The sequence below is a fragment of the Bos mutus genome, chromosome 9, assembly GCF_027580195.1.
Source record: "Bos mutus isolate GX-2022 chromosome 9, NWIPB_WYAK_1.1, whole genome shotgun sequence".
NCBI lineage: Eukaryota > Metazoa > Chordata > Mammalia > Artiodactyla > Bovidae > Bos > Bos mutus.
Window position 1 is genome coordinate 73,029,661 of NC_091625.1, and position 26,961 is coordinate 73,056,621.

Genomic DNA, 26,961 nt, shown 5'->3' on the forward strand with positions numbered 1-26,961 from the left:
AACCAGAATAAATTCAAAAGGGAAAGGAAAATGATACATAAGAGGTTTCTAAACAGTATGAGCAAACCAATTCTACTCAAGACAAATTTTAGTATTCAAGTATATTTCTCCAAATAAGGAAATCAAATATATTTCTCCAAACCCTCCAACACTTGTAAACAATGACTTTTCTTAAAGCTATGATTAATGCAATGGACATACCAATTCTAAGAACCATATAAATGCTAAACATATTTTTTTGGCCACACCACATGGCATGTAGGCTCTTACGTAAGTCTGTGACCAGGAATCAAACCTGTGCCCCTGCAGTGGAAATGTGGAGTCTTAACCACTGCTTGGCCAGGGAAGTACCTAAAATGTTAAATTTAAATTATGCGTGATTCCCTCCTATTTGTGGACCAACTACTTTTTCTTTAATGTTTACTTATTTTTAGACCAAGTATTTTTCTAAAATAATCTAAATAAACCCAGTGTTAGAAAAAGCCTCAACAGCAATCAAAAGAGTTAAAATGCTTAATTTTACAAAGAAGCGTTCATTGTGTCGAAAACTTTCTCTTCTAAGTTGGTTGACTAATTATAAAATTTTAGAGCATAAATAGTAAGATTCTTCTGCCCAGAATTTTCCTTTCAAACAATAATAATACGTACATTTCAATTTCTGGATTTCTTTATGGAAAAAAAAATGCTACTTAGTTTTATAGTTTGGTAGTGAATCCCTCCCCTCCTGGTAGGTTTAAGGTGACAAAAAACTATCAACAGAAAACAGATTGTCCCATGATTTTAATCCCTAAATATATACTCCTTTGGCAGTTCACCCATACAAATGTATAGCAAAATTATATGATAACCTAATCTAAGGTTATTTATACTAGGTTCAATATTACATATGCTTATAAAATGAACTCAAATGTTGTCTAAGTTAAGGAGACACATAAATATTTAATACATCACCTTAGAAATTGAAGAGTTCTAACTTATTACAGGATAAAAGGTTAATTTTCACATAGACATTAAGTTCTCATTCCAAAATTCTAAGAATACAAATATACTGAGGGATTTCCCTGTTAGTAGAGTGGTTAAGAATCCACCTTCCAATGCAAGGGATATGGGTTTGATCCCTGATTAGGCAACTAAGCCCATCATACTCAATGCTACAACCACTGAGCCCAAGCACGCTAGAGCTCAAGTGCTACAACTAGAGAAGGCCCGGTGTGCCGCAACAAAGCGCATGCACACCTCAGAGGGCCCAGTGCAGCCAAAACATATGTGTGTCTATACATACTCCCAAATAAGCGTAATAAAAAAAAGCTTTCTCCTAGACTTCAGTGGTATGTCACCACAAAGACAGGATGCTATGGTCAGGGGAATTATTATACCTAAGCATCAAAGCTTTTGGAACAAGGTCTGTCCTATCACATACCCGAAAAGAAATTATTCACAAACTTCTCAAGTTATCTAGCTTCACAGCTGTTTGGGGCATTTAATCTAATCAAGTGTTGCTGGGAAGACTGTTGTTATTTAGTTGCTAAGCCTGACTCTTCTGAGACCCCATGGACTGTAGCCCACCAGACTCCTCTGTCTACGAGATTTCCCAGGCAAGAATATTGGAGTGAGTTTGTTGGAAAGATATATCCAGTTAAAAAGACAAAGTAAAGCTGTTTCTCTCACTTTTCCCCTCAAAAAACATACCCTCCCTACACATACACACACACACACACACAAACACACACAATAAAAGAAAAGATGATAAAAAACAAACAGAAGAAAAAAGTAAAAAATAAGCCAGCAGAGCTTACAAGAAATACAGATTGAAAAAAATCAAAACAAACAAAAAATACAACTACTTTCAGAAATTTAAAAAGCCATGCTAGAAGTATATATGATAGAAAACTGTAGAGCAATGTCTGCAAGACCCTCCAGAAAAAAAAGACAAACCAAGGACTATTATTTCTAATGCAGATATACGTCACAGTATCATTTTAATATACTCAACAACTTGGGGGAAAATTTCAAACGAATATTTTGGGAAGAGGGGAAGGTGAGAGATGGAAAAGATGTCAAATAAGTGATAAATAGAGGCCTAACCACGAGAAACCAATCAAGCTTAATATAACTACAGTTGGTTAAAAACTAAGGAAAATTTGAGTACAAAATCTAAGGAAAGTGTTAAAATTTTTGGTACTACATTAAATAACATGACTAAAATCATCAGGAGATAAAAGGAGAGAAGAGGTCAAGTATGAAAAAGTATAACTCTGATGAGCTCAACTTTTAAAGGACTCATCAAAGAACTGATTAAAGTTAGTAATTCAGTTAATAAGGTTTAAAAAAGAGGTATAAATACTTCCCCTAAAAACTTAAAATATTAATAAAAATTATAAGAGGAGATGAAGTATGTGTGTCAATTTCTTCATCTTTCATGAGAGAGCAGCACATACATACATACTGTTTAAAGTTGACAAATTTTTTAGAAATGGTAACATGTTATTATTCTGTAAAATTTGAAAAGTAACAGAAATATATTTTGGATTAGTCAGACAGAATTTATTACTGACATTAACCTATGAAATAACGATAAAACTACATTGGACAACAAAGAAAAACTGAATAAACTTCAAAAAGTAAAATGTACCAACCACATTCTCTGATGACAGCACAATGAAATCAAAAATTATAACAAAAATAGCAAATAAAAATCCCACAGCAAACTGGGATTTAAGAAAAAAAGAACACTTCGATTCTTGGCTTAAAAAGAAAATCAAAATTAAAATGGGGATTATCCAGAAAATAACAATAGCTCTAAAAGAACACAGAAAATAGTAACTAAAAGAATCCACGTTACAGCAAATACAGTTTTCATAAGAAAAACAGTAGCTATAGAGACAAAAGTTAAGAAAGAGAGAATGGGAACAATGCATATCAACTTCAAGGGAGTAGGGAGAAACAAGACAAGTGCAGGACTCGGATTTCAATCTAACAATATATTTCTTAGAACAAAAACAAATACCAGAAATGTGTAATACAAAATGCTACCTTCTGTTGAATCTAAATGGCAAGTTCATAAGTACTTGATACATTATTCTCTGTGTTTGACATTTCATAAATGACTACTGGAGAAGGCAATGGCACCCACTCCAGTACTCTTGCCTGGAAAATCCCATGGATGGAGGAGCCTGGTAGACTGAAGTCCATGGGGTTGCTAGGAGTCGGACACGACTGAGCGACTTCACTTTCACTTTTCACTTTCATGCACTGGAGAAGGAAATGGCAACCCACTCCAGTGTTCTTGCCTGGAGAATCCCAGGGATGGGGGAGCCTGGTGGGCTGCCATCTTTGAGGTCGCACAGATTCGGACACGACTGAAGCGACTTAGCAGCAAATGACTACTAGTAGACAATGTTTGCTACAATGCAAAACAAAATCATCTGTCAACCAGATGAAATAGATCATTTTCAGAAAATTAAAACTTCCCAAGCTGACCTTAGAATATTGAGAAAGATAATTCCTATCATAAATAATTTCACTGCCCTTCAAATTATAAGAATAAAGAAAATTCTAAATTCTCTAAAAAACTATCACAAGAGAAACCAAAACATGACAAACAACACATACACACAACTGTATAATTTTATGAACATACAAAACAATTTTAAATAAAATATTTTCAAATAAAATCCATTCCATTAAAAAAAAAAATTTACCACGACCAATTAGGAATGTTCCAGTATTACAAGACTAGGCCAATACTAGAAACTCCATTTAATAATGTAATGTTTAGTGCCTAATGAAGACAGATTATTTTTTTCTCACCTTTGACTGTGTGGATCACAATAAACTGTGGAAAATTCTTAAAGAGATGGGAACACCAGACCACCTTACCTGCCTCCTGTATGCAGGTCAAGGGGCAACAGTTGGAACTGGACATGAAATGGACTGGTTCAAAATTGGGAAAGGGGTATGTCAAGGCTCTATATTGTCACCCTTATTTAACTCCTATGCAGAGTACATCATGTAGGAATGCCAGGCTGGATGAATCACAAGCTGGAATCAAGATTGCTGGGAGAAATTTCAGCAACTTCAGATATGCAGATGATATCACCCTATGGCAGAAAGCAAAGAGGAACTAAAGAGCCTCTTGATGAAGGGGAAAAAGGAAGAGTGAAAAAGCTGGCTTTTATAAGTCAACACTGAAAAAAGGAATATCACAGCACCTATTCCAATCACTTCTTGGCAAACAGATGGGGAAAAAATGGAAACTGGGACAGACTTTATTTTCTTGGGCTCCAAAATCACTGCGGATGGTGACTGTGGACATGAAATTAAGGGACACTTGCTCCTTGGAAGAAAAGCGATAACAAACTAAGACAATGTATTAAAAAGCAGAGACTTCACTTTGCCAATAGAGGTCCATACGGTAAGAGGTATGGTCTCTCCAGGAGTCATGTACTGATATAAAAGTTGGACCATGAAGAAGGCTGAGTGCCCAAGAATTGATGTCTTCGAACTGTGGTGCTGGAAAAGACTCTCAAGAGTTCCTTGGACAGCAAGGAGACTAAACTAGTCAATCCTAAAAGAAATCAACCCTGAATATTTATTGGAAGGACTGATGTTGAAGTTGAATCTCCAATACTTTGGCTACATGACGTGAAGAGCCAATTCACTGGAAAAGACCCTGATGCTGGAAAAGACTGAAGGCAGGATAAGAAGGGGACAACAGAGGATGAGATGGTTGGATGGCATCACTGATTCAAAGGACATAAGTTTAAGCAAACTCTGGGAGATGGTGATGGACAGGGAAGCCTGGCACGCTGCAGTCCATGGGGTGACAAAGAGTTGGACACAACTTAGCAAATGAACAACACTAAATGAAAAAGAAGACTAAAAAACAAGACAGCCTATAGGATATTTAAAATTAACAGTAATATAAAGCTACAGTAATTGAAAATTTGATACTGGCACAGAACAAGACAAAGAAATAGAATAGCGCAGAGTCTCAAAAAGTGCAAAACAGATGGAGAGAGGAAAATTTAGCATCCGTCAAAGATGGTATTTCAAATCAGGTTAAAAAAGAAAAAGGACATGTAATACAACAAAAAGTAACTGTGAAAAATGGAGCTATTGAAAAAGAAAACATGTTGGAAACTATGTTTCTTCCTTACCCACTATAGCAGCTAAATCAAACACTCAAATGTTTTTTTAAAAAAAGAGAGAGAACCTGCTAAACACAGAGAAGCAATTTTTTTAAAATTATCTTGTAGTAAAGTAGAACTTTCAAACAAAAACCCATAAAAGATTAGTAAACTTTAATATACTTTATTATTAATATTAAATATTCTATATTATGAATATCAAATTATTTAATCGTTTATTAATTTGTTATAAATTTTAATATGAATTAGAAACTTTTAATATAAAATGTTAATATTTATATATATAAAATCAACAATTTGTCTTATAAATGATCTAAAAGATGACAAAGAAAAAAAATATTTTCCATGCACATAACAAAAGGATTTTCTTAGAATTTAAATATAAAAATCAAATATATTAAATACACAAACACATATATTCCTAGAAGTCATTATGAAGGAGAGCCAGCAGAAAAATCGTAAAAGATTAGGAATAGGTAGTTCTAAGAAATACAAATAGATTCAAACGTATGACAAAGTAGTCAGTTTCACTCATTTAAGACATATAAACAAATGATAAGAATACTTTCCAATTATCAGGTTGGCATAATACCCAAAAGAGCAATAATCCTATCTGTGAGAATTTGAACAAAACGCACTCATAAACTTGTGTGGAAAGGAAATTAGCACAGGTTCTATTAAGGACAATTAGACAATATCTATCAAAAATTTTAAAGTATATACTTATGGGCCTAGAAAATCAATCAGTAGAAACATAGGATGTTCATTCAGGAGTCAGTAGTGATAGCAAGAAAATGTTAACAGGGACTATTTAATGCATAAACATATGGAATTCTACACGGCTTTTAAAAAGAATGAGATTGATGTCTATATGCTGGTAAGGAAAAACCTGCAATATACTTAGCATGCTAAGTGACACAGATATTCAAGTGTTACAGTATCCTCCCATTTGTATAATGATATGTATACAAATTTGATATGTCTAACACACAAATAGTTCCAGAGAAATATAAAATATTTTTTTACAGATTTGCTTTACAGCTTCCTCTCGGGGAATAAGATGTGGGACAGTATTTAAGAGTGAAACTCACTTTTTACTTTAAATTCTTTCCTACACGTATGTGCCAGATATATTTATTCTAAGCTGGGAATATAGCAATAAAGACGTTCCATTCATAGAAGTTGCACTGTGGTGGGGGGATAGGGGGATTACAAAGAACAGGAGGGAAATAAAACTGTGCGCACACACAATGACAGATGATATAAGGGTTGTGAGGAACAGTAAAGCAGGGTTATCAGAGAAAGGGGCAGAGGTTATGATTTTACATGAGGTGGAAGTAAAAAGGAATACGGTGAATAATGGGTACACAAGATGGTTCCCCTATCCCAGGATTAGGAGTAAAGTGATATATAAACCACAGCCTCAAGATCTAATTGCCAGGAGGGGAAAGGGCAAAGCACTATAGAAGCAGAGGAAACTCAGGTAGGTGTTCTTGGGTGGATTTGGGTAGTGGGTGACACAAAGAGAAACCAGATGACAAAAGGTCTTACAATAAAATGAAGGGTTTAAACAGGGCAACAGAAAATTAGAACTACATTTTGGAAAATTCACTCTACCTGTATTGTAGAAAGTGTCTGAGAGAAAATTAACTGAGAAGTAAAGAAGCCAGTTAAATATTTTAGGAATTCTGCCCAAGCTAATAGTCTTTAAGAGAAAAAGCAGTCAGTAATAAGAGCAAAGACTATGGATCAAAAAATGGACAATCAATCTGTACTTGAGGATTCCATATTCATGGATTCAGCTATCACTAAAAACCATGACTTTCAGCACTTTTGCAGTCTCTTGTGGACAGTGTAGAACAGTAAAAAATTTTACTAGCCTAACATGCACGTTCCCAACTGAGGTCAAATAATATGCATTCTGCCTTCTTGTTTCAACTCTCATAAAGCAGTATCCTTTTTCATGACCTCTTAAATGCCACATTTTTCACCCTGTGATATCAGTTGGTGATTCTGCTGTTTAAAATGGTCCCCAAGAGTAGTCTGAAGCACTGTCTAGTGTTAAGCACAAAGCAGCTGTGATGCACCTTACAAATTAAAAAGATGCATATAGATAGTGTTAGGCATTAAGTTATAGTGCTACTGGCTATGAGTTCAATTTCAATGAATCAATAATATATGAATAATATATATTAAACAAAGTGTCTTTAAACATACATAAAACAAGGTCATGTATTGATTGTTTGACAAAAATGTTGTGACCAGAGGATCACAGGAACCTAACCTCGTATTTCTTATGGGAGCAATGGTTCAGTTTTTGCTAAGTCAGTGTCTGCCTTTCATTCAGTGTTCACTCATTTATGACTTTATAAAATATAACTACCACAAATAAGAACAATCCACTGTATATGTACACACATATAATTACTTATTAGTAAAGAAGAATCAATAGGACTGGAATCAATTACAGGGCTTCCCAGGGGCCTCAGTGGTAAAGTATCTGCCTGCTAAGGCAGGAGACTTGGATTTGATCTCTGGGTCGGGAAAATTCCCCAGAAAAGGAAATGGCAACCCACTCCAGTATTCTTGCCTGGAAAATCCAATGGACAGAAGAGCCTGGCAGGCTATATAGTCCATGGGGTCACAAAAGAGTTGGACACGATTTAGCAACTAAACAACAACAATCAATTATAAGAAGTAAATGAGGGAGCAAAATCAACGATGATGCTACCCAGGTTTCTGGCTTGAGCAACTGGGAAGATGCTGATATTGCTAATAAAGAGAGGAAACAGGAGGAGGTCGCAGCTTGGATCAGGAAGACAAAGATGTCAGCTTCGGAGAGTGTAATGTCATGCATCCCATACACACTGCAATAAATATAACTATGTGTTTAAGTACCCATTTTCCCATCCCATTTGAGAATCACATCTTTGATCATCTCCAGCTATGTCCTATAACTAGAAGGATGCTTTCCTTTAAGTCATATAAACCAGGCATGTCAACATCAGAAATGTGTACTTTATCAAATGTTTTATTTTCCACTGCCACCTTTGCAATTATATTATCCATATTCACCATAATCTATACTTTAAGAATGTTTCTATGTGAGTCCTCAAAAGTAAAAATACAAATTCTACCTTTTGGAAAATAAGAATTCTAAATGACAAATATCTTCAAAGAAAGTCTGCACAACCAGGTAGTGCATTTTTCAACTTGTTTACAGAAACCTTTATCATAAATTATTAAAATATCACTCTGAAATATTAAGCTTATATAAAAAATCCTAATGGATAAATTGTGATGTTTTCACACCTGATTTTAGAAAACCCCAGAATTATAATTTATTCCGATGTGGCTTTTACAAAAATGTATACATACATTCAAAATGTGACAAATCTTTTGCATCCTAGAAATTGAAATTACAATATACAACTGCATACACTGAGCTTTATATAATTACAAAAGAAAATTAATAAAGGATTTGTATCAATCCCTCCCTATCTAGTCAGCATTACCTTCATTTATAAAATAGAAAACAATTTCTAGGGTACTACTAAACTGATTTTACAAGTAAATATACACTTGTATGAACACCAAACAGAAACCTGATACACAGTTATTCCTCAGTGTATAACTGTGTGCTTGCTAATTTGCAATGGTCCACATATTTAAAAGCACTGGACTAGTTTTACCCTTGGTATGGCAATTAATTGTATGATCTCCCACTGACCACAAGAAATTAAATATAGTACACTGGGAACAGTTATTACTATTTATATGAGGGGGAAAAAGGCTGAAAGAAAAGTTCAAGAAAGAAAGATTCAAAGCTAAGGCAGGGGTGGGGGTGGGAAGAGGTTAGAATACCAGTTCAGTAACTAGGAAATAGGAAGAAGATAGAACTAAGAAAGAAATGATAAGCAAAGTGTTCTGTACAGAAGTGATACCTTGTTCTTTGCAATTAATGGGAAGAACCATAACCAAAAAGACCAACCAAATGCAAGACAGAAAAACATCTGTGAACAACAGCTCTTTTAAAAAATCAAAAAAAGTGAAGAGGAAAATGGTCATTTCAAACATCTTGTATTTTGTATCATTTAGAATATAATTACAACATTATTTCTATTCTTAAAGTATACTATTAATATTTGAGCATAACACAAATAAAAATGGCTCTGCACTTGGAAAACAGACCAAAAACACTTAGCATACCTGAGCTACCAAGACAGCAGTCAATCAGTAAACAGCAGCTGGTGCAGAAGATGCACTTAGTGCAAGCAACTGTCCGCACTAGGAAAACATCCATGAATAAGCAGGCACTAGTCTCTTTACCCCCTGGAGAAGGAAATGGCAACCCACTCCAGTATTCTTGCTGGAAAATCCCATGGATGGAGAAGTCTGATAGGGTACAGTCCATGGGGTCTCTTTACCAAAGGCTAATGGCCAAAAACAGAAGGGACAGTGGGTCTTCTTGGTCCCGCTCTCTGAATCTCAGAGACTGTGACACTTCCTTAGTCAATGGGGCAAGTGCCTGTCAGGTATGTGCCTGACGGACCAGTAGCCATCACAACAGAAATACAGAGACCTATTTAAAAATTGTTACCTTCCCTATCACCTTGTAATATAGAATATTTTTCCCCTAAAATCATAACATCATAAATAGACGTCACAATCCTGATCATCCAACAAAGGGAGATCTAGTTCACGCTACAAGACCTACTATATGGCTTTAAAGTATTGTATTTCCACTTGAAAATTAGTTTGTTATAAAAGATAATATAAAAGTAACGCTGTTCAATTTCAATATGGATTAAATATGTATTTGTGGATTTATGTGCAAAGGGACCACTTGGGCAGCATTTAATCTATCAAGAATTATTGTCAGTTCTAAACAAACACTTAGAATACAATTCACTTCTAAACTGGAGACTGCCTACAGTATATAAATCTAGTTGATGAGTCATAGACTAAGTTCAAAATTACTAAAATATCCAATTAAAGTTCAAGACTAGAAAAACAAAATCAGCAGTTGGGGTAATTCAAACTTCAAAACTGATCACAAAATATAACTTGTAATTCATATGATCTAAGCATCAGTAGGATACGCACTGAAATCTGCAGTTAGAAACAAAAAGTGAAGATGTCACAAAGTGTTTAGTCAAGAACAACAAGGACATAAGGCTGGCTTAAGCTTTCCCACCAAAACACTGGATATAAAAACATCATATACAACTAAAAATACTGGGATATTGGGATGTCATTCTGAAAATAAACAGAAACAAGAAATATTTTAAAAAATTATCAAACACAGATTAAAGTAGTAGTCAGAGAAAATATTTTTTACTGGGAAAATATAGCTATTTTGTTCTCATTAAGAAACAACATTTTATAGACTACTTTTTTCCTGCAAGAAATAACTAATAACATTATCTTCTAACAAAAAAGGTGCTAATTCCTAATCTGCAATATTCCTTGGTATTCCTAATTACTAGAAAATACAAATTAAAAATTCAAGTTGGCCAGGTGTTATTCCCAGCATTAGTAATTCCTTTCATTCTACTGATTTCTTTAAGGGACCGATTCTCAAGTAGAAGTAACCCATCAGAATTAACTGGGGACCATCCTGAAAATACACATTTCCAAATGTCATCCCTCAGAAATGACTCGCCATGTCTGGAGTGAAGTCACAATAGCTACATTTTGAAAATAATTTCCCCAGTGATTCTGACTGCTAGTTGAGGACGACTGCTTTAAGAGATGAATTACCTACTTGTTCTGCTCACTAGAAGAGATCTTACTAGGTCAACTACTGCTGAAACTTTGTCATTATAGCACACAGAGCTGTCAGTAGCAAAGAGTTAAAGTCCACATTTCATTACTTATAGTAAAAAGAAAAACAAAACAAAACATGAAAGAGATCTGGTAGATTACTCAAGGAACATGCAACCATACTTGAAAAGACCTTCTACATATTTATTTTAAAGTGTTCATTTAGGACAAATGGTTTTGAAAATGTATAAAAATAAATTATGTATTAATCCATCTTCAATATGTACATGGTCCCTTAAAAGGATTTATATTTTATATCATGAAAAATGTTATTTCAACAACCTAACAGTATTCTTAAAAGTTAGGAATTTTAAGATTTTCTAATAGAAAAGTTTTAGTATTCACTGGCAGAAAAATAATGAAACTTGGAATGATTTCATTAATATTTCAAAATATAATACTGTCTTGGCTATGCCATGCCATATATCACAAGAAAAATCTTTATCACTAAACTATACTAATCCCAAGTGGTAGCATTTTCATTTAAGAACAAAGCACAAAAATATTTTATAAAAGAAAATGTCTCATCATAAAAATTTTCAAAGCTGAATGCTTTAAACAAAAATAGCTGAGGTTTGATTTCACAATATCAAGTTACCATAAGCACTTTGTAAACATACACCTATTACAGGCCATCAACTTAAAGCCAGTTATCACTAAAAGAAGATAGAGTAAAAAGAAATTTCAGTGCAAAAGCATATATCAACTAAATTTATCAACTGACTTAAGACAATTTTAATATAAATTTCACAACTTAAATCCCGTAATATAAAGTAACCCTATAAAAGCTTAAAATTAATTTAAAAGAAAAAGCTCTACAACAGTTAGCAAGTTTTCCTTTTGTTACTATTCTCTAGTAAAAGCTTTCTTTTGATTAGCTTTCACAATGTCATCAGGAGATGCTGATTTGAAGTCAAACGGTGTTATTGCTATAAGAGGACTTATTTCTTTGTCTTTTACGTCTTGGACTTGTCTACTATAAAGAAAAGCCTTATAGAGATCAAAGGTACGTCGCTTGCAGCTTTTCAATGGGTAACGAAGACACAGGGTTGAAGCGAAAGCTGAAGGTCTGGCAGCAAGGGCTTTGGTCCAAGAGAGAGAAAAAGGTGGTTTCCTAGGCAGAGAGCTTTTACTGTTTTTCTTATTATCCTTAGCAGAATTGGAATTTTTCCCTAATTTTGAACTTAGAACTTTAGTTTCTGGTATTGGAGCAACTGATTGGTCTACTACAGGTTTGGGAACAAAATCTGGGGCTTTTATGAGGACACTAAGATCAATATTGGAGTCTATTCCAGGTGACCTCATTTCAGATAAACTGAGCATACAGGAATCTTTCCTAATCTGAGGGTTGTCTATATCAATCGTTTCTGCAATCAAATCAGAAAGTGACAAGTTCTCAAGGTCTCTTGTCGGAGAAGCTTTACAAAATGCCAAAGATGACAGAGATCCTGTTAACTCTGATATTCCAGTTGAAGACTGATACCGATTTGCTAGTTGTGACAAGGGAAAAGATCCCAAACTGAGATCTGTGGAACTGGAAGATGGTTGGTGACAAAAACCAGGTAAAGTAAAGCACTCGCGTGGCTTGTTTTTCTTGTGTTCCTCAAACAGTTCAGCGAGGGATGGACTTTCACACTGAGAAAACGGCAAGTTGTCACTCTTTACTATGCAATTCTTATTACTTTGTTCAACTGAAGAAACAATTCCAACTTCAGTCGTTTTACTAGCATTTAAATGATCAAGAGCCATATTTTCCAATGAAGGATTATTTAAACTTCCTAAACTGTTCTGTACTGGAATGTTTTGCAAATCAGGTACTGAATCATTCTGAATAGTTGATGAGTTATTAGGTGCTGTGTCTTTCATCATTAAGGATTTTAAATCTGGTATGCCTTTGAAGGCAGAATCATCTTTGGAAATACACTCAGACACATGAGGTCTTAACAAATCACCATCTAGACTCTTTGAAGGTAGACTCTCCACACTATCTGTGGGTGGTAATCTGACTGATGGCTGACTTTTATAAGAATCTCTTGGCATATCATTGATTAGGTCAGCTAGGGACAGCTCTTTTGTTAACTTACATGATTCTAATTTCTTTTCACTTTTAGGTCTGTCAAGTTTCTTTTTTTTATGGAGTAAATAGTGACTTGGTATAACAGAGGAATTATGATATAATCCATATTTTGCTACTGGGCCAGAAAAATCAAAGGATTTGCTGCTGCAATCCAAATGGTTTGCAGACTGAGGACAAGAGCTGTGAACATTATCAGCTGAAACTTCAGAGGAAGATAATAAGACTCCTTACCTTACAAGAGCCATTAATTTTCAGATGAATAGGTTGACATATGCAGAAGACAGTCACAGCAACCAAAAGGAAACATGAAATGAGGCATTTAATTACTAAATGTTTCTTTTTGATTATGACATGAATAAAGTGATACTTGATCATTATTTAATAAAAAGTGAACATTCTAAAAAAAAATAAAGGATTTTACCTTCCTTTAACCATCTTAAGTGACCTTCATACTTTGTTCACTGATATATACAAAGGTAATTACCAAGTTAGTAAATGTGCTAATATTTACAAATTTATGTGAGGTTTTAAGTTATTCATAATCAGAATTTCTCAAATTCAAAACATCTAAAATATCAATGGAAAGAACTAGGTTCATCTATATTTTTAATGTATTAAAAACAGGTAAACAAATAGTACCATGTAACTTCTACTGTGATCTGGGGTAACCTATTAATACAGTTGTCACATTATAGACTTATACTACAGGTCAGTTAAAACTGAATCCCGGTGCCCCCCCCCAAAATGAAAAAAAAATTTAATTTACATAAAACAACCCTTATTTCATAGTAACAGGCTGCACATAATTTCACTGTGGCAAAAATCTAGACTCCAGGTTATAAGAAATATCAAACCAGTTAACAAATCACCGTGCTTCTACTGACAGATATTATACCACTTAAGATAATTAGTTCCTTTCTCAAGTGGCCTAAGTTATAAATTTAACCTCAAATTCTAAACATTTAAAATTAAAGATCTGGCTATGAAATGAAAGAGTAGTAGAATTATAATACTTAGGATATTTAAGTAAAACTAAATTATATTCATAAAATACTATAAGCATAGGAGGGATTTTTTTGACATTGCCTGGCTATTAATTTCCATCTCCCAACCCTTTAGTTAAAAAAAAAAACACACCAATAATCAAAAAGATCAAGACACTAACAAGAAGCAAAAAGTGTTTTGTCTTGCTTTTATCTAATTTTATTTCCCTTATATTCTGTCAGTTGCAAAAATAAGCAGGAAAATGATCAAAAAATAGGCTTTAACAGACTGAAGAGAACACAGCCAATCAGCTTAAAAATTCACAAACTGCAAAATCAATTGATAACAATCAAGAATTATTGTAACATGTAAAAATTTCTATCCATTTTTCTTAACAGTTCGATCAAAATCAAAGCCTCTTTTAAAGCATTAACTGTAAAACTAAAAGAGAACAAGTAAAAGCATACCTTTTGCTATCTTTCCTGTAGATATTGCTCCCTCACTCCTGACTTTCAAATTCTGCACTTTATCTTGCTCCAGAACCACTGACAAAGCCTTCTGCACATCAAACTTGTTCTTCAGAACTGCTTCAATCAATATGTCATCTGGCACAGCATCTCCAAGTACCTCTCTCATGTGATCAAGGCATGAATAAAGACGAGCTAGAACAGACAACAATAATTAAAAGCTATACTCAGTGGTGTCATGAAAGATTCCTGAATCTTCGAAACCAAAACAAAGGATTTGTAATTACAGTAGGATGTTCATTTCTTGTAATCTGCCTTGGCAAAAATTACAATGAATATATTTTTATCCACAGTATACCTAGCTTCCCTGATTAGAGGAACAATTTCAATAACCACTATAATAAATGTCTCCAAAGTAATACTGATTAATGCTTGAAAAAAGTGTCAATTGTGAATCTGTCTGCAATGCAGGAGACGCAGATTCGATCCCTGGGTCAGGAAGACCCCCCTGGAGGAGTGCATGGCAACTCACTCCAGTATTCTTGCCTGGAAAAGCCCATAGACAGAGAAGCATGGCAGGCTACAGTCCAGAGGTAGCAGAGTCAAACCTGACAGAAGTAACTGAGCATGTACCCACACACGCACAAAGTCTATTTCAGTCAATGAGGATGATGAGGTCCATACTGATGATCTTTTACATGTGTAGAAAGGGTTAATTTTGAAAATATTTCTAACTTACTAGTGAATGGACAAGATAATCTGGTACAAAAATGCCATAAAAATTAGGAAATCCAGTAGATTAATGAGGAAAACGAACATTCATTTTAAACACAAACATTTAAATCTGGGTGACTAAAATCTTTAAGGATGTTAATTTTCTGATGACTATTTTATAAAAAGTAATTACTAATAATATTCATTAATAATGGAAGTTCATGAGAGCAAAGGCTTTATATCCCTAGATCTTAAAATAATATGTGAGACTACTGAATAAAAATGCATCAACATATTAACTTATATTTGTATAACAGGTGACAATTTTTAAAATACTTTACACACATACACATATCTTCTGTAATCCTCACAGTAACTCTATGACTTAAGATATATCAAACTACAAGTCATAAAGAGGAGTGAAAATCATGGCACTACTTAGTTTAGCAGTAATCAAAATAAAACTCAAGTTTTCAGATTCCCTAATCCATGAAATCAGTCCACAGAATGCATTTTACATTACATTTTACATGCTTACATACTGAACAAGAAATCTACTGGCAATATCCTTTTTTCCCCCAAGTATATAATACTTTCTCCGCTGCTCTTTTTTAATTATTAAAAGTAAATTCTTCAAATATTTGGGTAATTCTGCTTTGCTTTAGTCCAAAATTAATTTTAGGCTAATAAGCTAAACTTGAAAAATTATGCCTATTTCATAAAAAAACATGAATTACTAAAACTGGAACAGAATACTTAGTATATAGCTAGCATCATGGTCTATTCTAATTAATTATAGCAACTGTTGTCCACACATACACAAAGGGTAGAGATATGAAGTCAGGCTATGTTGGTTCACATCCAAATGCCACTTACTAAGCAGTACAACTACCCACAAGTGACTTGGTGTCTCATTTTCCTCCCGTATAAAATGAGGACAATGGCTGGCCTATCTCATAAGGCTGTCATGAAGATTAAATATGCTAATACATGAACAGCACTTAGAACAGGACCCAGAAAGCAATTAGTAGAGGCTAGTTACAATCACTACTATTGTTGCCATGCAATTTTTTTCATGCAATTATTAATACTTACATATGTCAGGTGGGAATGATTAACTTTCATTCTCAAACATAACTCTGAATTTCATACCTCCTTAATCATTCTGAGGCACAGCAGAGAAAGTATAAGACTTCTACTTTATTCCTACCTTCTCCCCCCCTACAATGACAACTGTACACACTCTTTGAAAATATAATCAAAACTATGGAAGAATTTATACAGCAGTTCGTCTATGAACTTTTATCCCACTTGTCAAATGTATCTGCAAAGTTGATATAGAAATTTTTTAAATTCTCTGTTGTTTCCCTTTCTGCTTTCTAATTTTGTCTGTCTGTGCTTTCTCTCTATTTTTCTCGGTTTGGGTTGCAGCTGACATATATTGTACCGATATACGCAAAGATCAACTCTCAGATTTATATACTTCCCTCCTTCCTGTTTTCAAATTGTTATAAATTTTCAATTTAAAAATATTCATAGAACAAAGCCAGAGAAAGAGTACACTCCAGAGAAGGAGCAAACAAGCTGAGCCCGGCTCAGCACCAACAGAGAGCACTACTTTTATACCTGATGATCTTGGTTCTACAACACTATTCATCAACCTATGACGGGAGCAGTATGTCTGAAACTGTCACATTTGAAATTTATTTATAAAAGATGAAAGCCAAAATATAAAATATCTTTGTTAAAATGTTTAAGAGAACTAAGAAGAAGCAAACTCAGAACCAAAGCCATTACCATTTACAAGTTCTATCTTGAAATTTAATTTATATGACTGTGACCAATCAGGACATTTGTATAGTGTTACTCTGAACTTATTATTATTTTTAATAAAAACCAGTCTTTTGGAACCTAACATTTTCCAAGGAAATGAGCTTCTGTAATCTAACCATAAGCTCTACATACAGCTTATAAAACAATAAATACTGATAAAAGAAAACGAATCACGGAAGTTTCTCTCCTAAGAAGATTTCAATCACAAATTCCAGTTACTGAATAACAGCCACACAATCAATTTTGCAACCATATAGTTAACCATATAGTCTTCACAAAACATAATTAACAAAATGTAAATTTTCCTTGAAGATACAAGATATAATGGTAGTTCATACCAATTCTACCCATGATTAATATTATGAACAATAAAACTGATAAATAACATTGGTAAATCTCAGTAAATTATTAATCATTTTCAGATAAGAAACAGACTAATTCTTACTATACCTTGATCAATTCCACTTAGCTGATGATTCACAAGAGAACTGGAGAATTCTTTCAAATCTTCATAATCATATTCTTCTACAGGTTCAACAGCTGAAGGTTTGTCACGTCGTGAGTAAATAAACTGAGCAGCTAGAATATAAAACGATGGAAGAATGCTGTGCTATAACCATTTCCCATTAACTTTTTTTTTTAACAATACAAAGTAAAAATTAAAGATTCTGACCTCCTACCTAAAGTCATTTGCCCACAGTCATAATACTGGATGAAAAGAGAAAAAAACTAAGACAAAATATATCATACCCCAAATTCTGCCCAAATGTCCTTCTAACCATTTGCTAATCTCTTCTAATGGTCTTCATTCTTCTCTATCTCATAAACACAGAGCTTACTTTCTCCACAGTTCTCAAAAATTATCTTTCCTAATATCTCATGCTTGCCTACTACTCTAGCTTCCCTGAAATTTTCTTTTCTATGGTACAAACATTTTAAACTCATATCAAATTTGCTCATTTGCATAATTAAGAATACTACAAACAGACTAGTTCAATTTTCACTTTCCAGGAACTACTAATTTTGCTTGAACCCAAGAGCTGACCAAAATCATAGGCCTTAACTTTTAAACAATTTACACTTCAATCATACACTGACACGGTATTAGTGCCACATACCTAACTTTCAGACAGAAGTCTGTGCGACTCTACAGACTGGCAGTATAATTACTCAACACATAACTGCACATCATATATTTCATTAAGAGGCAGAAAAACAAAATATCAAAGTGATAACATATGTTTGAATATCATATACAAAAATACAAGTGGCCAAAGGAGAAAAGCATCAAGCATGCCCAAAGTGTTCACTCTTTTACATCAACTGGATGCCCACTGAACTCAATTCTTCAAGTGTGTGTTCACAGTTGTGAAGGAATAAAATTAAAGTATTAAGTTTAAGACGGATAAAAACATCAATACAGTATTCTAAGGCAAGGTGTCATCAGAGATTTTATATTATTTAGCTTTCTGGAAAAGCACATAACATGCATTTCCATTGCTCAGCATTCCCACATTTGACTTCTGGGCATGCCCATAAATGTGAGGGAATCTAACTACATTCAAAAGTTATAGATAATGCATATATAGACAATAGAAAATACTATAGCTTAGTATAACACCTACACTCAGAAAACTATGGTGTAAGTGCTATTTATTCATAGTATAAATCAACAATGGCCTTACAGATTAGCAGAAAAGGCAAAAAAAGAAAAGGCAGTGACATATTTTAAAAAGCCATATAAGTAGTACAGATGACAAGTGTGACAGAAGCACAAAAGATTAACTGATCATTGAAGACTGGAGCACTTACAATAAAGAAGGCAAGAATAGAATAAGAGAAATACAGAGCAGCTGAGAGAATTTAATCTATTCTGCTGTAATGCATGTTTCCTTAACATACTGCTGCTGCTGCTGCTGAGTCGCTTCAGTCGTGTTCGATTCCGTGCGACCCCACAGACAGCAGCCCACCAGGCTCCTGCGTCCCTGGGATTCTCCAGGCAAGAACACTGGAGTGGGTTGCCATTTCCTTCTCCAATGCATGAAAGTGAAAGTGAAGTCGCCCAGTCATGTCCGACTCTTAGCGACGACCCATTGGACTGCAGCCCAACAGGCTCCTCAGGGGAATGATGAAGGTATAACATTCAAGATGCTTTGGTTCATGAGATTCTCCCCACCCGCAACACTTTGTAAGGCAAATACAAAGTTCAACCGCAGAGCATTATACTGTCATTGGAATTGTGCTGTAAAGTTAGATAGCCCCACACTTGTCCTCTTGGCTCAGTTTGGCCCTGTCCCTTTCTGTGCTTGCTTCCTGCTTGGCTCTCTAAGACCTGTCAGCATTTTGCCTTTGCAACATTATTCATTAGTTTCAACTCTTCCTACAAGTTTATCAAGCTTTCACCTTGCAAACATGTAACAAAAAGTAAACATTTATCAAAAAATTTTGTTAAATGTAAAAAAATACATTTTGTTAAATTTAAACATTTAACAAAAACATTTCCTTGAATGTAACTTTATTTGGAAATTAACATAACTTTCTAAATATGCAAGTATTTTTATTAGATGATTTTTGGTTTTATTAGTACTTTATAGGCTGAGTGATCTGTCATAACCCTGTTCTTTCCCACAGGCTTTGTTATCTTTTAGTATACAAATTTGAGGACCGCAGTTTTTCAAGAATGCACATATTATGCTGTATATATATCACCATTTCCCCCATCCTGCACAAGTAAAATACAATACTGCCATTATAAAGTCAGCATGATTAAATGGTAGGAAAAATATCCTATTTCACAGATTTTCTAAGATGATCACTGTTTCACATAAAAATATCTCAGAATGAGGGATATGTCTTATAATCAAGTGGTATCTTGGTATTATGTAATACTTAGATTGACAGCTGATTTTTTAAGTGGTATGTAAAATAACAGTATGTCTTACAATCCATGGCACTTTAGATACAATAAAATGTGGTAGTATTAAAAAATGTAAACCAGGCCATTTTGTGCTCGATGATTTTTAAATTACTTTTCTGACTGTAAACTGTATTCAGTTTAGCCTAAAGGTAACAAATATACTTTCCTCAACTTCCTCTCATAGCTCTGAACTGTAATGAAAAACCTAACACAAATCAAAAATTAAGTGAGAGAAGAAATCAGATACTTCCATCAACAATTTTCACTTAGAAAATATTGACAAAGAAAATGGAAGTTGTCAAAATCCAGGCTTCCACTCTACCTCCAAGGAGCTATTCTTCCTGGAAGGTTTTCCTACACTCTCCCAAACATAAATCCAACTCAGAAATCTATACTGTGGCCACTGTTTTAGAAGTAAATGATGGCTGGATTTGTTGAAGAGTGGGGAAAGAGAGTGGGCAGGAAAATTCCCCAGGGACAATAGCTACCAGGAAAAAAGAAGCATTCCAGACCTCTGAAATTGAAATGAGAGTCAAAAGGAAAAAAAAAAAAAGTGAGATAAAAGCAAGAGAGAGAAAAGGATAAATATAAGATGCTCTTCTATTCTAAAAATTTAAATCACAAACTTTGACAGAAACGCTTTCTGAAAAATTGAACACCATAATGACTTGCAAATTTTTCAGGTATTCTGATAAACATAAAAATTGAAAGAATTCAAAACCTTTACAGTTTTTGAACTGTACAGTTTTGAACTGTAACTGAAAAAGTTACAGTTTTCCTGTAACTGCCTAACACTGTTTCCTAAATATAAAATAAAAATCATGTGAGGCACTCATTAAAGATACAGCTTTCTAGGCTTCTTCCCCTGGAGATTCTGGTTAAGTGGTGCTAGAACGGGGTAGGGAATCTGTAGTTTTATAATACAATTACTCAGCTGATTGGTATCATCAGAGAAGGTAGGAAACAGCCTACAAGTCTCCCCTTTCATCCAAATGTAGTCCACTTTGCTTACCGTCATTAGTTAATTTCCTAAAACATGACCCCTTAACTCAAAAACCTTCAATAAACTGACATTACACAGCTAAAATTAAAAGCTGCCTTCCACAATCTGGCTATTTCCTTTCCAAGCCCGCTTTGTGCTCCAATTGCATTCACCATGTGTCTTCCCAAACACACCTCACTTAAGAGACCACTGCTCAAACACTGCTTTTCCTTTCTCTAGGATGCCGCTTATTCCCAAATTCACCAGTTCCAATTCCATCTCCTTCCAGAAACCTTTCCCGCCTTCTTCAGGCAGGACTCTTTACCCACCATATTATCATTTGAAGGGAATTTTTAACAAGCTTCTTTACAAGTGAAAGTGAAGTCGCTCAATGTGTCCGACTCTTTGCGACCCCGTGGACTGTAGCCACCAGGCTCCGCCATCCATGAGATTCTCCAGGCAAGAATACTGGAGTGGGTTTGCCATTTCCTTCTCCATCTTTACAAGTTAACTGATGCTCAATAAAGGTTCTGAGTTGGAATGGACTGAATAAGGATATCTACTGTTAAAGTAATCATACAAGGAGGTCATGAGACTGAAGTGGCTCTAATGCCTTGGCTGCAAAGGGAAAACCAATCCAGAGTTAATTCCTGTAAAGGCCTCAGGATTAAGAACATCCAATCACAAAAAGCCAATTATTCTCTCACAAATAATGTGTTTTAAGCAGTAAGCCAATCAAATAATCTCCTTGCTTTGTTTCATGTCTTCTCTATAAAAACCCTGCCCCAACTTCTGTTGATGAAGTGCTCCTAACCACTTCCCATTTGGAGCTGATTCAAATTGATGTTTGCTCAAATAAACTCTGAAAAAAAAATGTCAGTATGCCTCAGTTTATCTTTTAACACTTCTAATTATATTAGTTGAAACAAGATTAATAATTGTAAAGTTCTATTTATAGGCTCTTTTTGCTATCCCTTTTTTGCTATCTTTTTGCAGCTCCCTAACGTAAGTTAAATATTCAGCATCAAAGCAATATTCAGTCAATCTTTCTAAAGAAAAAAAAAGTTATAACATTTAGAAATCATCTTACCATCAAGAAAATTGTATTTAGTAGAATTTTTAAAAATATATGATAAATTTTAGAGAAATTCCTATTAATTGATAAAGTCATTCAATTACCAGAATTCATTAGACCATGAATAAAATCATTTCTTCAATGAATGACATTAGCTGCTTCTTTAAGAACAGAAAGTATCCTTCTAAAAACTATTCCTTTTTAATTGAAAATTCCTGGGAAGAATACACCACTAAAGAGGAATATTAATCATCTGATCTGATATTACTGATTTAATTTAGTAAAATTTAGAAAATTTTAAAAACCTAAACCATGCGCTTTTGTTAAAAATACCAGTTTGTCACAGAAGAAAGTCAAAACTATTTAACTATCTCCTGCTCTAATAAAGCCGATTTCACTTCCTGGAGCATACAAAGGTAACTCTCAAATAGTCAGACTGTCCTGAATATGAACCATACACAATACACATATCAAGAGCTGTGAGAGATAAGGGATAAACTATGACCTCAAGAAAGGTAGGTCACAAAAGCAAATCTCAGAAAAACACCTTCAGAATGCCTGATCCTTGTGTAGTGATGGCTCATTACTCAAGATTAAGAATGATTTAGTTAAACAATTCTAGATAAATGAATGCATTAATCTGCAATATGAAGATGTTTTTCAGTAGTCTCTCCCTCCATGAAGCTTTCCTGTGCAAGTCATAGTCAACCAACTTCCAAGTCCAGTAGTCTTTAGCTCCTGTAGAATCTATTTCCAAATCCACTGCTATCACCTCTATCCTAAACAAACAGTTTTCAAAGCAGTACCTGTGCCCCACTGAATATGAGATGGGGCCAAGAATTACTTTTCTAACAAATTCTCAAGTGGTGCAAATGGCACATGGACCACATTTTGAGAACACTGTCTTGAGATATTTCTTCTAGATTAGTATAATAGTCTCCTAACTAACTATTCTAAGTACACCCACTTAGGTACCACCTTTAATCCAGTCTCTACAGCATATATTAAAAAAAAACAAAAACAAAAAACTCAAATCTAATCACCACACCCATATTATCATCAGTCTCATGAACATGCCATGATCTTTACTTCATTCATAGTACTAACTAGTGCTACCAGACACTACTTCATCACCTAGACAACTGATTATGATGAACTGTAGGCACCCCAAAAGGTTAACCCACAGAGTTGGTTTTTTTTTTAACACATTGCAAATGACAAGTGCTTGTGAGACTCCTCAGAAAAACTGAAATTTCTTTCATCCCTAATCTCAACAAAATATGGCATTTTTGAATCACTGAATAATAAGGCTGACTAATCACAGCCCTTCCTCTCTTTCTTCAGTGTTACATCATTATCAGTCACAATTTTGTTAGGAGATAGAAATTGCACTGGTTATTTTGCCAGAGAGATTTTAATATAAAAAGTTACCTAGGTATTAGAGAACACACTAATTAAGCCACCTCTCCACTTCTAAGCCAGTCTTCTTTGCTTTGTGATGCTGAGGCTGAAGTCTCTGCAAAGCACATTTCTTCAGACAGCTGGTTCCCTTTTAGGATCAGCCAACAGGGAGGTAATAAAAGGAGACTAGGCCAGAAGAGGAACACAAATGTTCCTTTCCTTTTTGCTTCTTCTCTAGTTACCATCACCCCAGCAACATTTCATCTTGCCAAAATCATTTGTTCCAGTAATCATAATATCAGTTTTTCCAAAATTCCCAGAACCAATTACAACCATGACCAGACTGCTGGATAGAATGCCCTCTTTAAAGGCTGAACCTCAGCTTCCCAGTGTCCCTACAGAGTATCTCTATACCAACCACACAACATTCCCCTTCTCAGGTCTGAGCCCCAGCTCCACAGTCCCTTCTCTTAACTTCAATGGCAAAGCAACAAGGCAGAATCTTCCTGTCACACCCCTAGGTCCTAGCTCCAAGGAGCCCCCACAAGGTTCTAAGAGGTTGGTTCCAACCCTATCTGCTGATTCCCCTAGGAACTAGAAATGATAAATGCTTCCTGAAGTTACTACCTCCTTGATCTTTTGGTTTGCATTTTGTGTTCTCTAACACCTAGTTAACTTTTTATACTAAAATCTCTCTCGCAAAATAACCAGTGCAATTTCTATCTCCTAACAAAATCGTGACTGATAACGGTATAACATTGAAGAAAGAGAGGAAGGGCTCTGATTAGTCAGCCTAAAAGAGCAAAGTACCCATAAAGAGCTAGATGCATTACAGAGTAATAAGTAACAGGACAAGAGATGTAAGGCAGAGTAGGGGTGCTAAGACAACTTCCAAGGCCCCTATCCTATGCCTTTGTGAAAAAGAAGAAATTCTAAAAAGTCAGAAGGGACGTATTTAGTCTTCAGAAGCTATGAAGAGGCTTAAAGCAGGGAAAGGTTTATAAGACAGTTCAACAGACTGTAAGGTATTAAAGACAAGGCAGACTGATAGAAATTTAAATTACTATATTAAACCTTCAATTTGTGGAAAATGAGTTCTATGAGTTTATTTATGCTGTTCCTAACCATATTTAATTGGACCCACTTTTATGACATAGTAAAATTCAGCAGAGCATTTTAACCAGTTGTTTATAGAGTAGGATAAAATTTGAAGATAAATGCACTGTTAGAAGGATTAGTAAGAAAAAGGTCTGGATCAAAGACACTGTCTCTGCCGCCAACACAGGAAATGCTTTCATTATATGATTGCAAAGAAGTTTTTCAGCAAGAGACAAAAGGTGCAGCTCTGATGTAGAATCCTACAGGAATTTGAACTCTAAATCATTTTGCGGCTCCATCAGAAGTTTAAACTATGTACTGGGTTTATTTACAGTAGATAAAATACTGTATGAAGGGAAGTCTATGCATAACTTGTGTTTTAATATTCAAGATTTTCCTGGACATAAAACTGCTTTCTGTCTTTAGAAGTTTAGATTTTCATTACTGACTAAATTATCATTTTAGTCAATTTAGATTAATTGCATACTGCAAAGAATACTGGAAAACCATAGTTTTGAGAGTTTTCTTCAAATTGTATAAAGCCTAATGAAGGAATCAAAACTTTAAATTCTATTCATAAGTAATGAAATTATTTTATGTGCTTTTAAAGTTAACAATATGCTATTTAGGTTGGTCATAACTTTTCTTCCAAGGAGTGTCTTTTAATTTCATGGCTGCATTCACCATCTGCAGTGATTTTGGAGCCCCCAAAAATAAAAGTCTGACACTATTTCCACTGTTTCCCCATCTATGTCCCATGAAGTGATAGGACCAAATGCCATGATCTTAGTTTTCTGAATGTTGAGCTTTAAGCCAACTTTTTCACTCTCCTCTTTCACTTTCATCAAGAGGCTTTTTAGTTCCTCTTCACTTTCTGCCATAAGGGTGGTGTCATCTGCACATCTGAGGTTATTGAGATTTCTCCTGGCAATCTTGATTCCAGCTTGTGCTTCTTCCAGTCCAGCGTTTCTCATGATGTACTCTGCATATAAGTTAAATAAGCAGGGTGACAATATACAGCCTTGACGGACTCCTTTTCCTATTTGGAACCAATCTGTTGCTCCATGTCCAGTTCTAACTGTTGCTTCCTGACCTACATACAGATTTCTCAAGAGGCAGATCAGGTGGTCTGGTATTCCCATCTCTTTCAGAATTTTCCACAGTTTATTGTGATGCACACAGTCAAAGGCTTTGGCATAGTCAATAAAGCAGAAATAGATGTTTTTCTGGAACTCTCTTGCTTTTTCCATGATCCAGTGGATGATGGCAATTTGATCTCTGGTTCCTCTGCCTTTTCTAAAACCAGCCTGAACATCTGAAGTTCACGGTTCATGTATTGCTGAAGCCTGGCTTGAGAATTTTGAGCATTACTTTACTAGCATGAAGATGAGTGCAGTTGTGAGGTAGTTTGAGCATTCTTTGGCATTCTTTTCTTTGGGATTGGAATGAAAACTGACCTTTTCCAGTCCTGTGGCCACTGCTGAGTTTTCCAAATTTGCTGGCATATTGAGTGCAGCACTTTCACAGCATCATCTTTCAGAATTGGAAATCGCTCAACTGGAATTCCATCACCTCCAATAGCTTTATTCGTAGTGATGCTTTCTAAGGCCCGCTTGACTTCACATTCCAGGATGTCTAGCTCTAGGTGAGTGATCATACCATCGTGATTATCTTGGTCGTGAAGATCTTTTTTGTACAGTTCTTCTGTGTATTCTTGCCACCTCTTCTTAATATCTTCTGCTTCTGTTAGGTCCACACTATTTCTGTCCTTTATTGAGCCCATCTTTGCATGAAATGTTCCCTTGGTATCTCTAATTTTCTTGAAGAGATCTCTAGTCTTTCCCATTCTGTTGTTTTCCTCTGTTTCTTTGCATTGATCGCTGAGGAAGGCTTTCTTATCTCTCCTTGCTATTCTTTGGAACTCTGCATTCAGATGCTTTTATCTTTCCTTTTCTCCTTTGCTTTTCGCTTCTCTTCTTTTCACAGCTATTTGTAAGGCTTCCCCAGACAGCCATTTTGCTTTTTTGCATTTCTTTTCCACGGGGATGCTCTTGATCCCTGTCTCCTGTACAATGTCATGAAATTCCGTCCATAGTTCATCAGGCACTCTATCAGATCTAGTCCCTTAAATCTATTTCTCACTTCCACTGAATAATCATAAAGAATTTGATTTAGGTCATACCTGAATGGTCTAATGGTCATCCCTACTTTCTTCAATTTAAGTCTGAATTTGGCAATAAGGAGTTCATGATCTGAGCCACAGTCAGCTCCTGGTCTTGTTTTTGCTGACTGTATAGAGCTTCTCCATGTTTGGCTGCAAAGAATATAATCAATTCTGATTTCGGTGTTGACCATCTGGTGATGTCCATGTGTAGAGTCTTCTGTGTGTTTAGAAGAGGGTGTTTGCTATGACCAGTGCGTTCTCTTGGCAAAACTC

The 26,961-nt window shown here is 34.9% G+C and overlaps 1 protein-coding gene across 4 annotated transcripts in view; it reads right to left on the reverse strand.

Annotated features, from left to right (window-relative positions):
• Window positions 1–26,961, reverse strand: part of HBS1L (HBS1 like translational GTPase) — an 85,131-nt gene that overhangs the window by 51,656 nt on the left and 6,514 nt on the right. For 2 of the 4 annotated variants that reach the window (XM_070376714.1, XM_005899114.2), the window contains exons 3-4: window positions 17,502–17,630; window positions 14,505–14,699 (exon numbers count right to left, since the gene is read on the reverse strand). In XM_070376714.1, coding sequence (XP_070232815.1) covers window positions 14,505–14,699; window positions 17,502–17,630 — 324 coding nt within the window. Of the gene's footprint in view, window positions 1–9,359; window positions 13,280–14,504; window positions 14,700–17,501; window positions 17,631–26,961 lie in introns of those variants that run through there. The other 2 variants (XM_005899116.3, XM_070376716.1) reach the window with 2 other exon arrangements.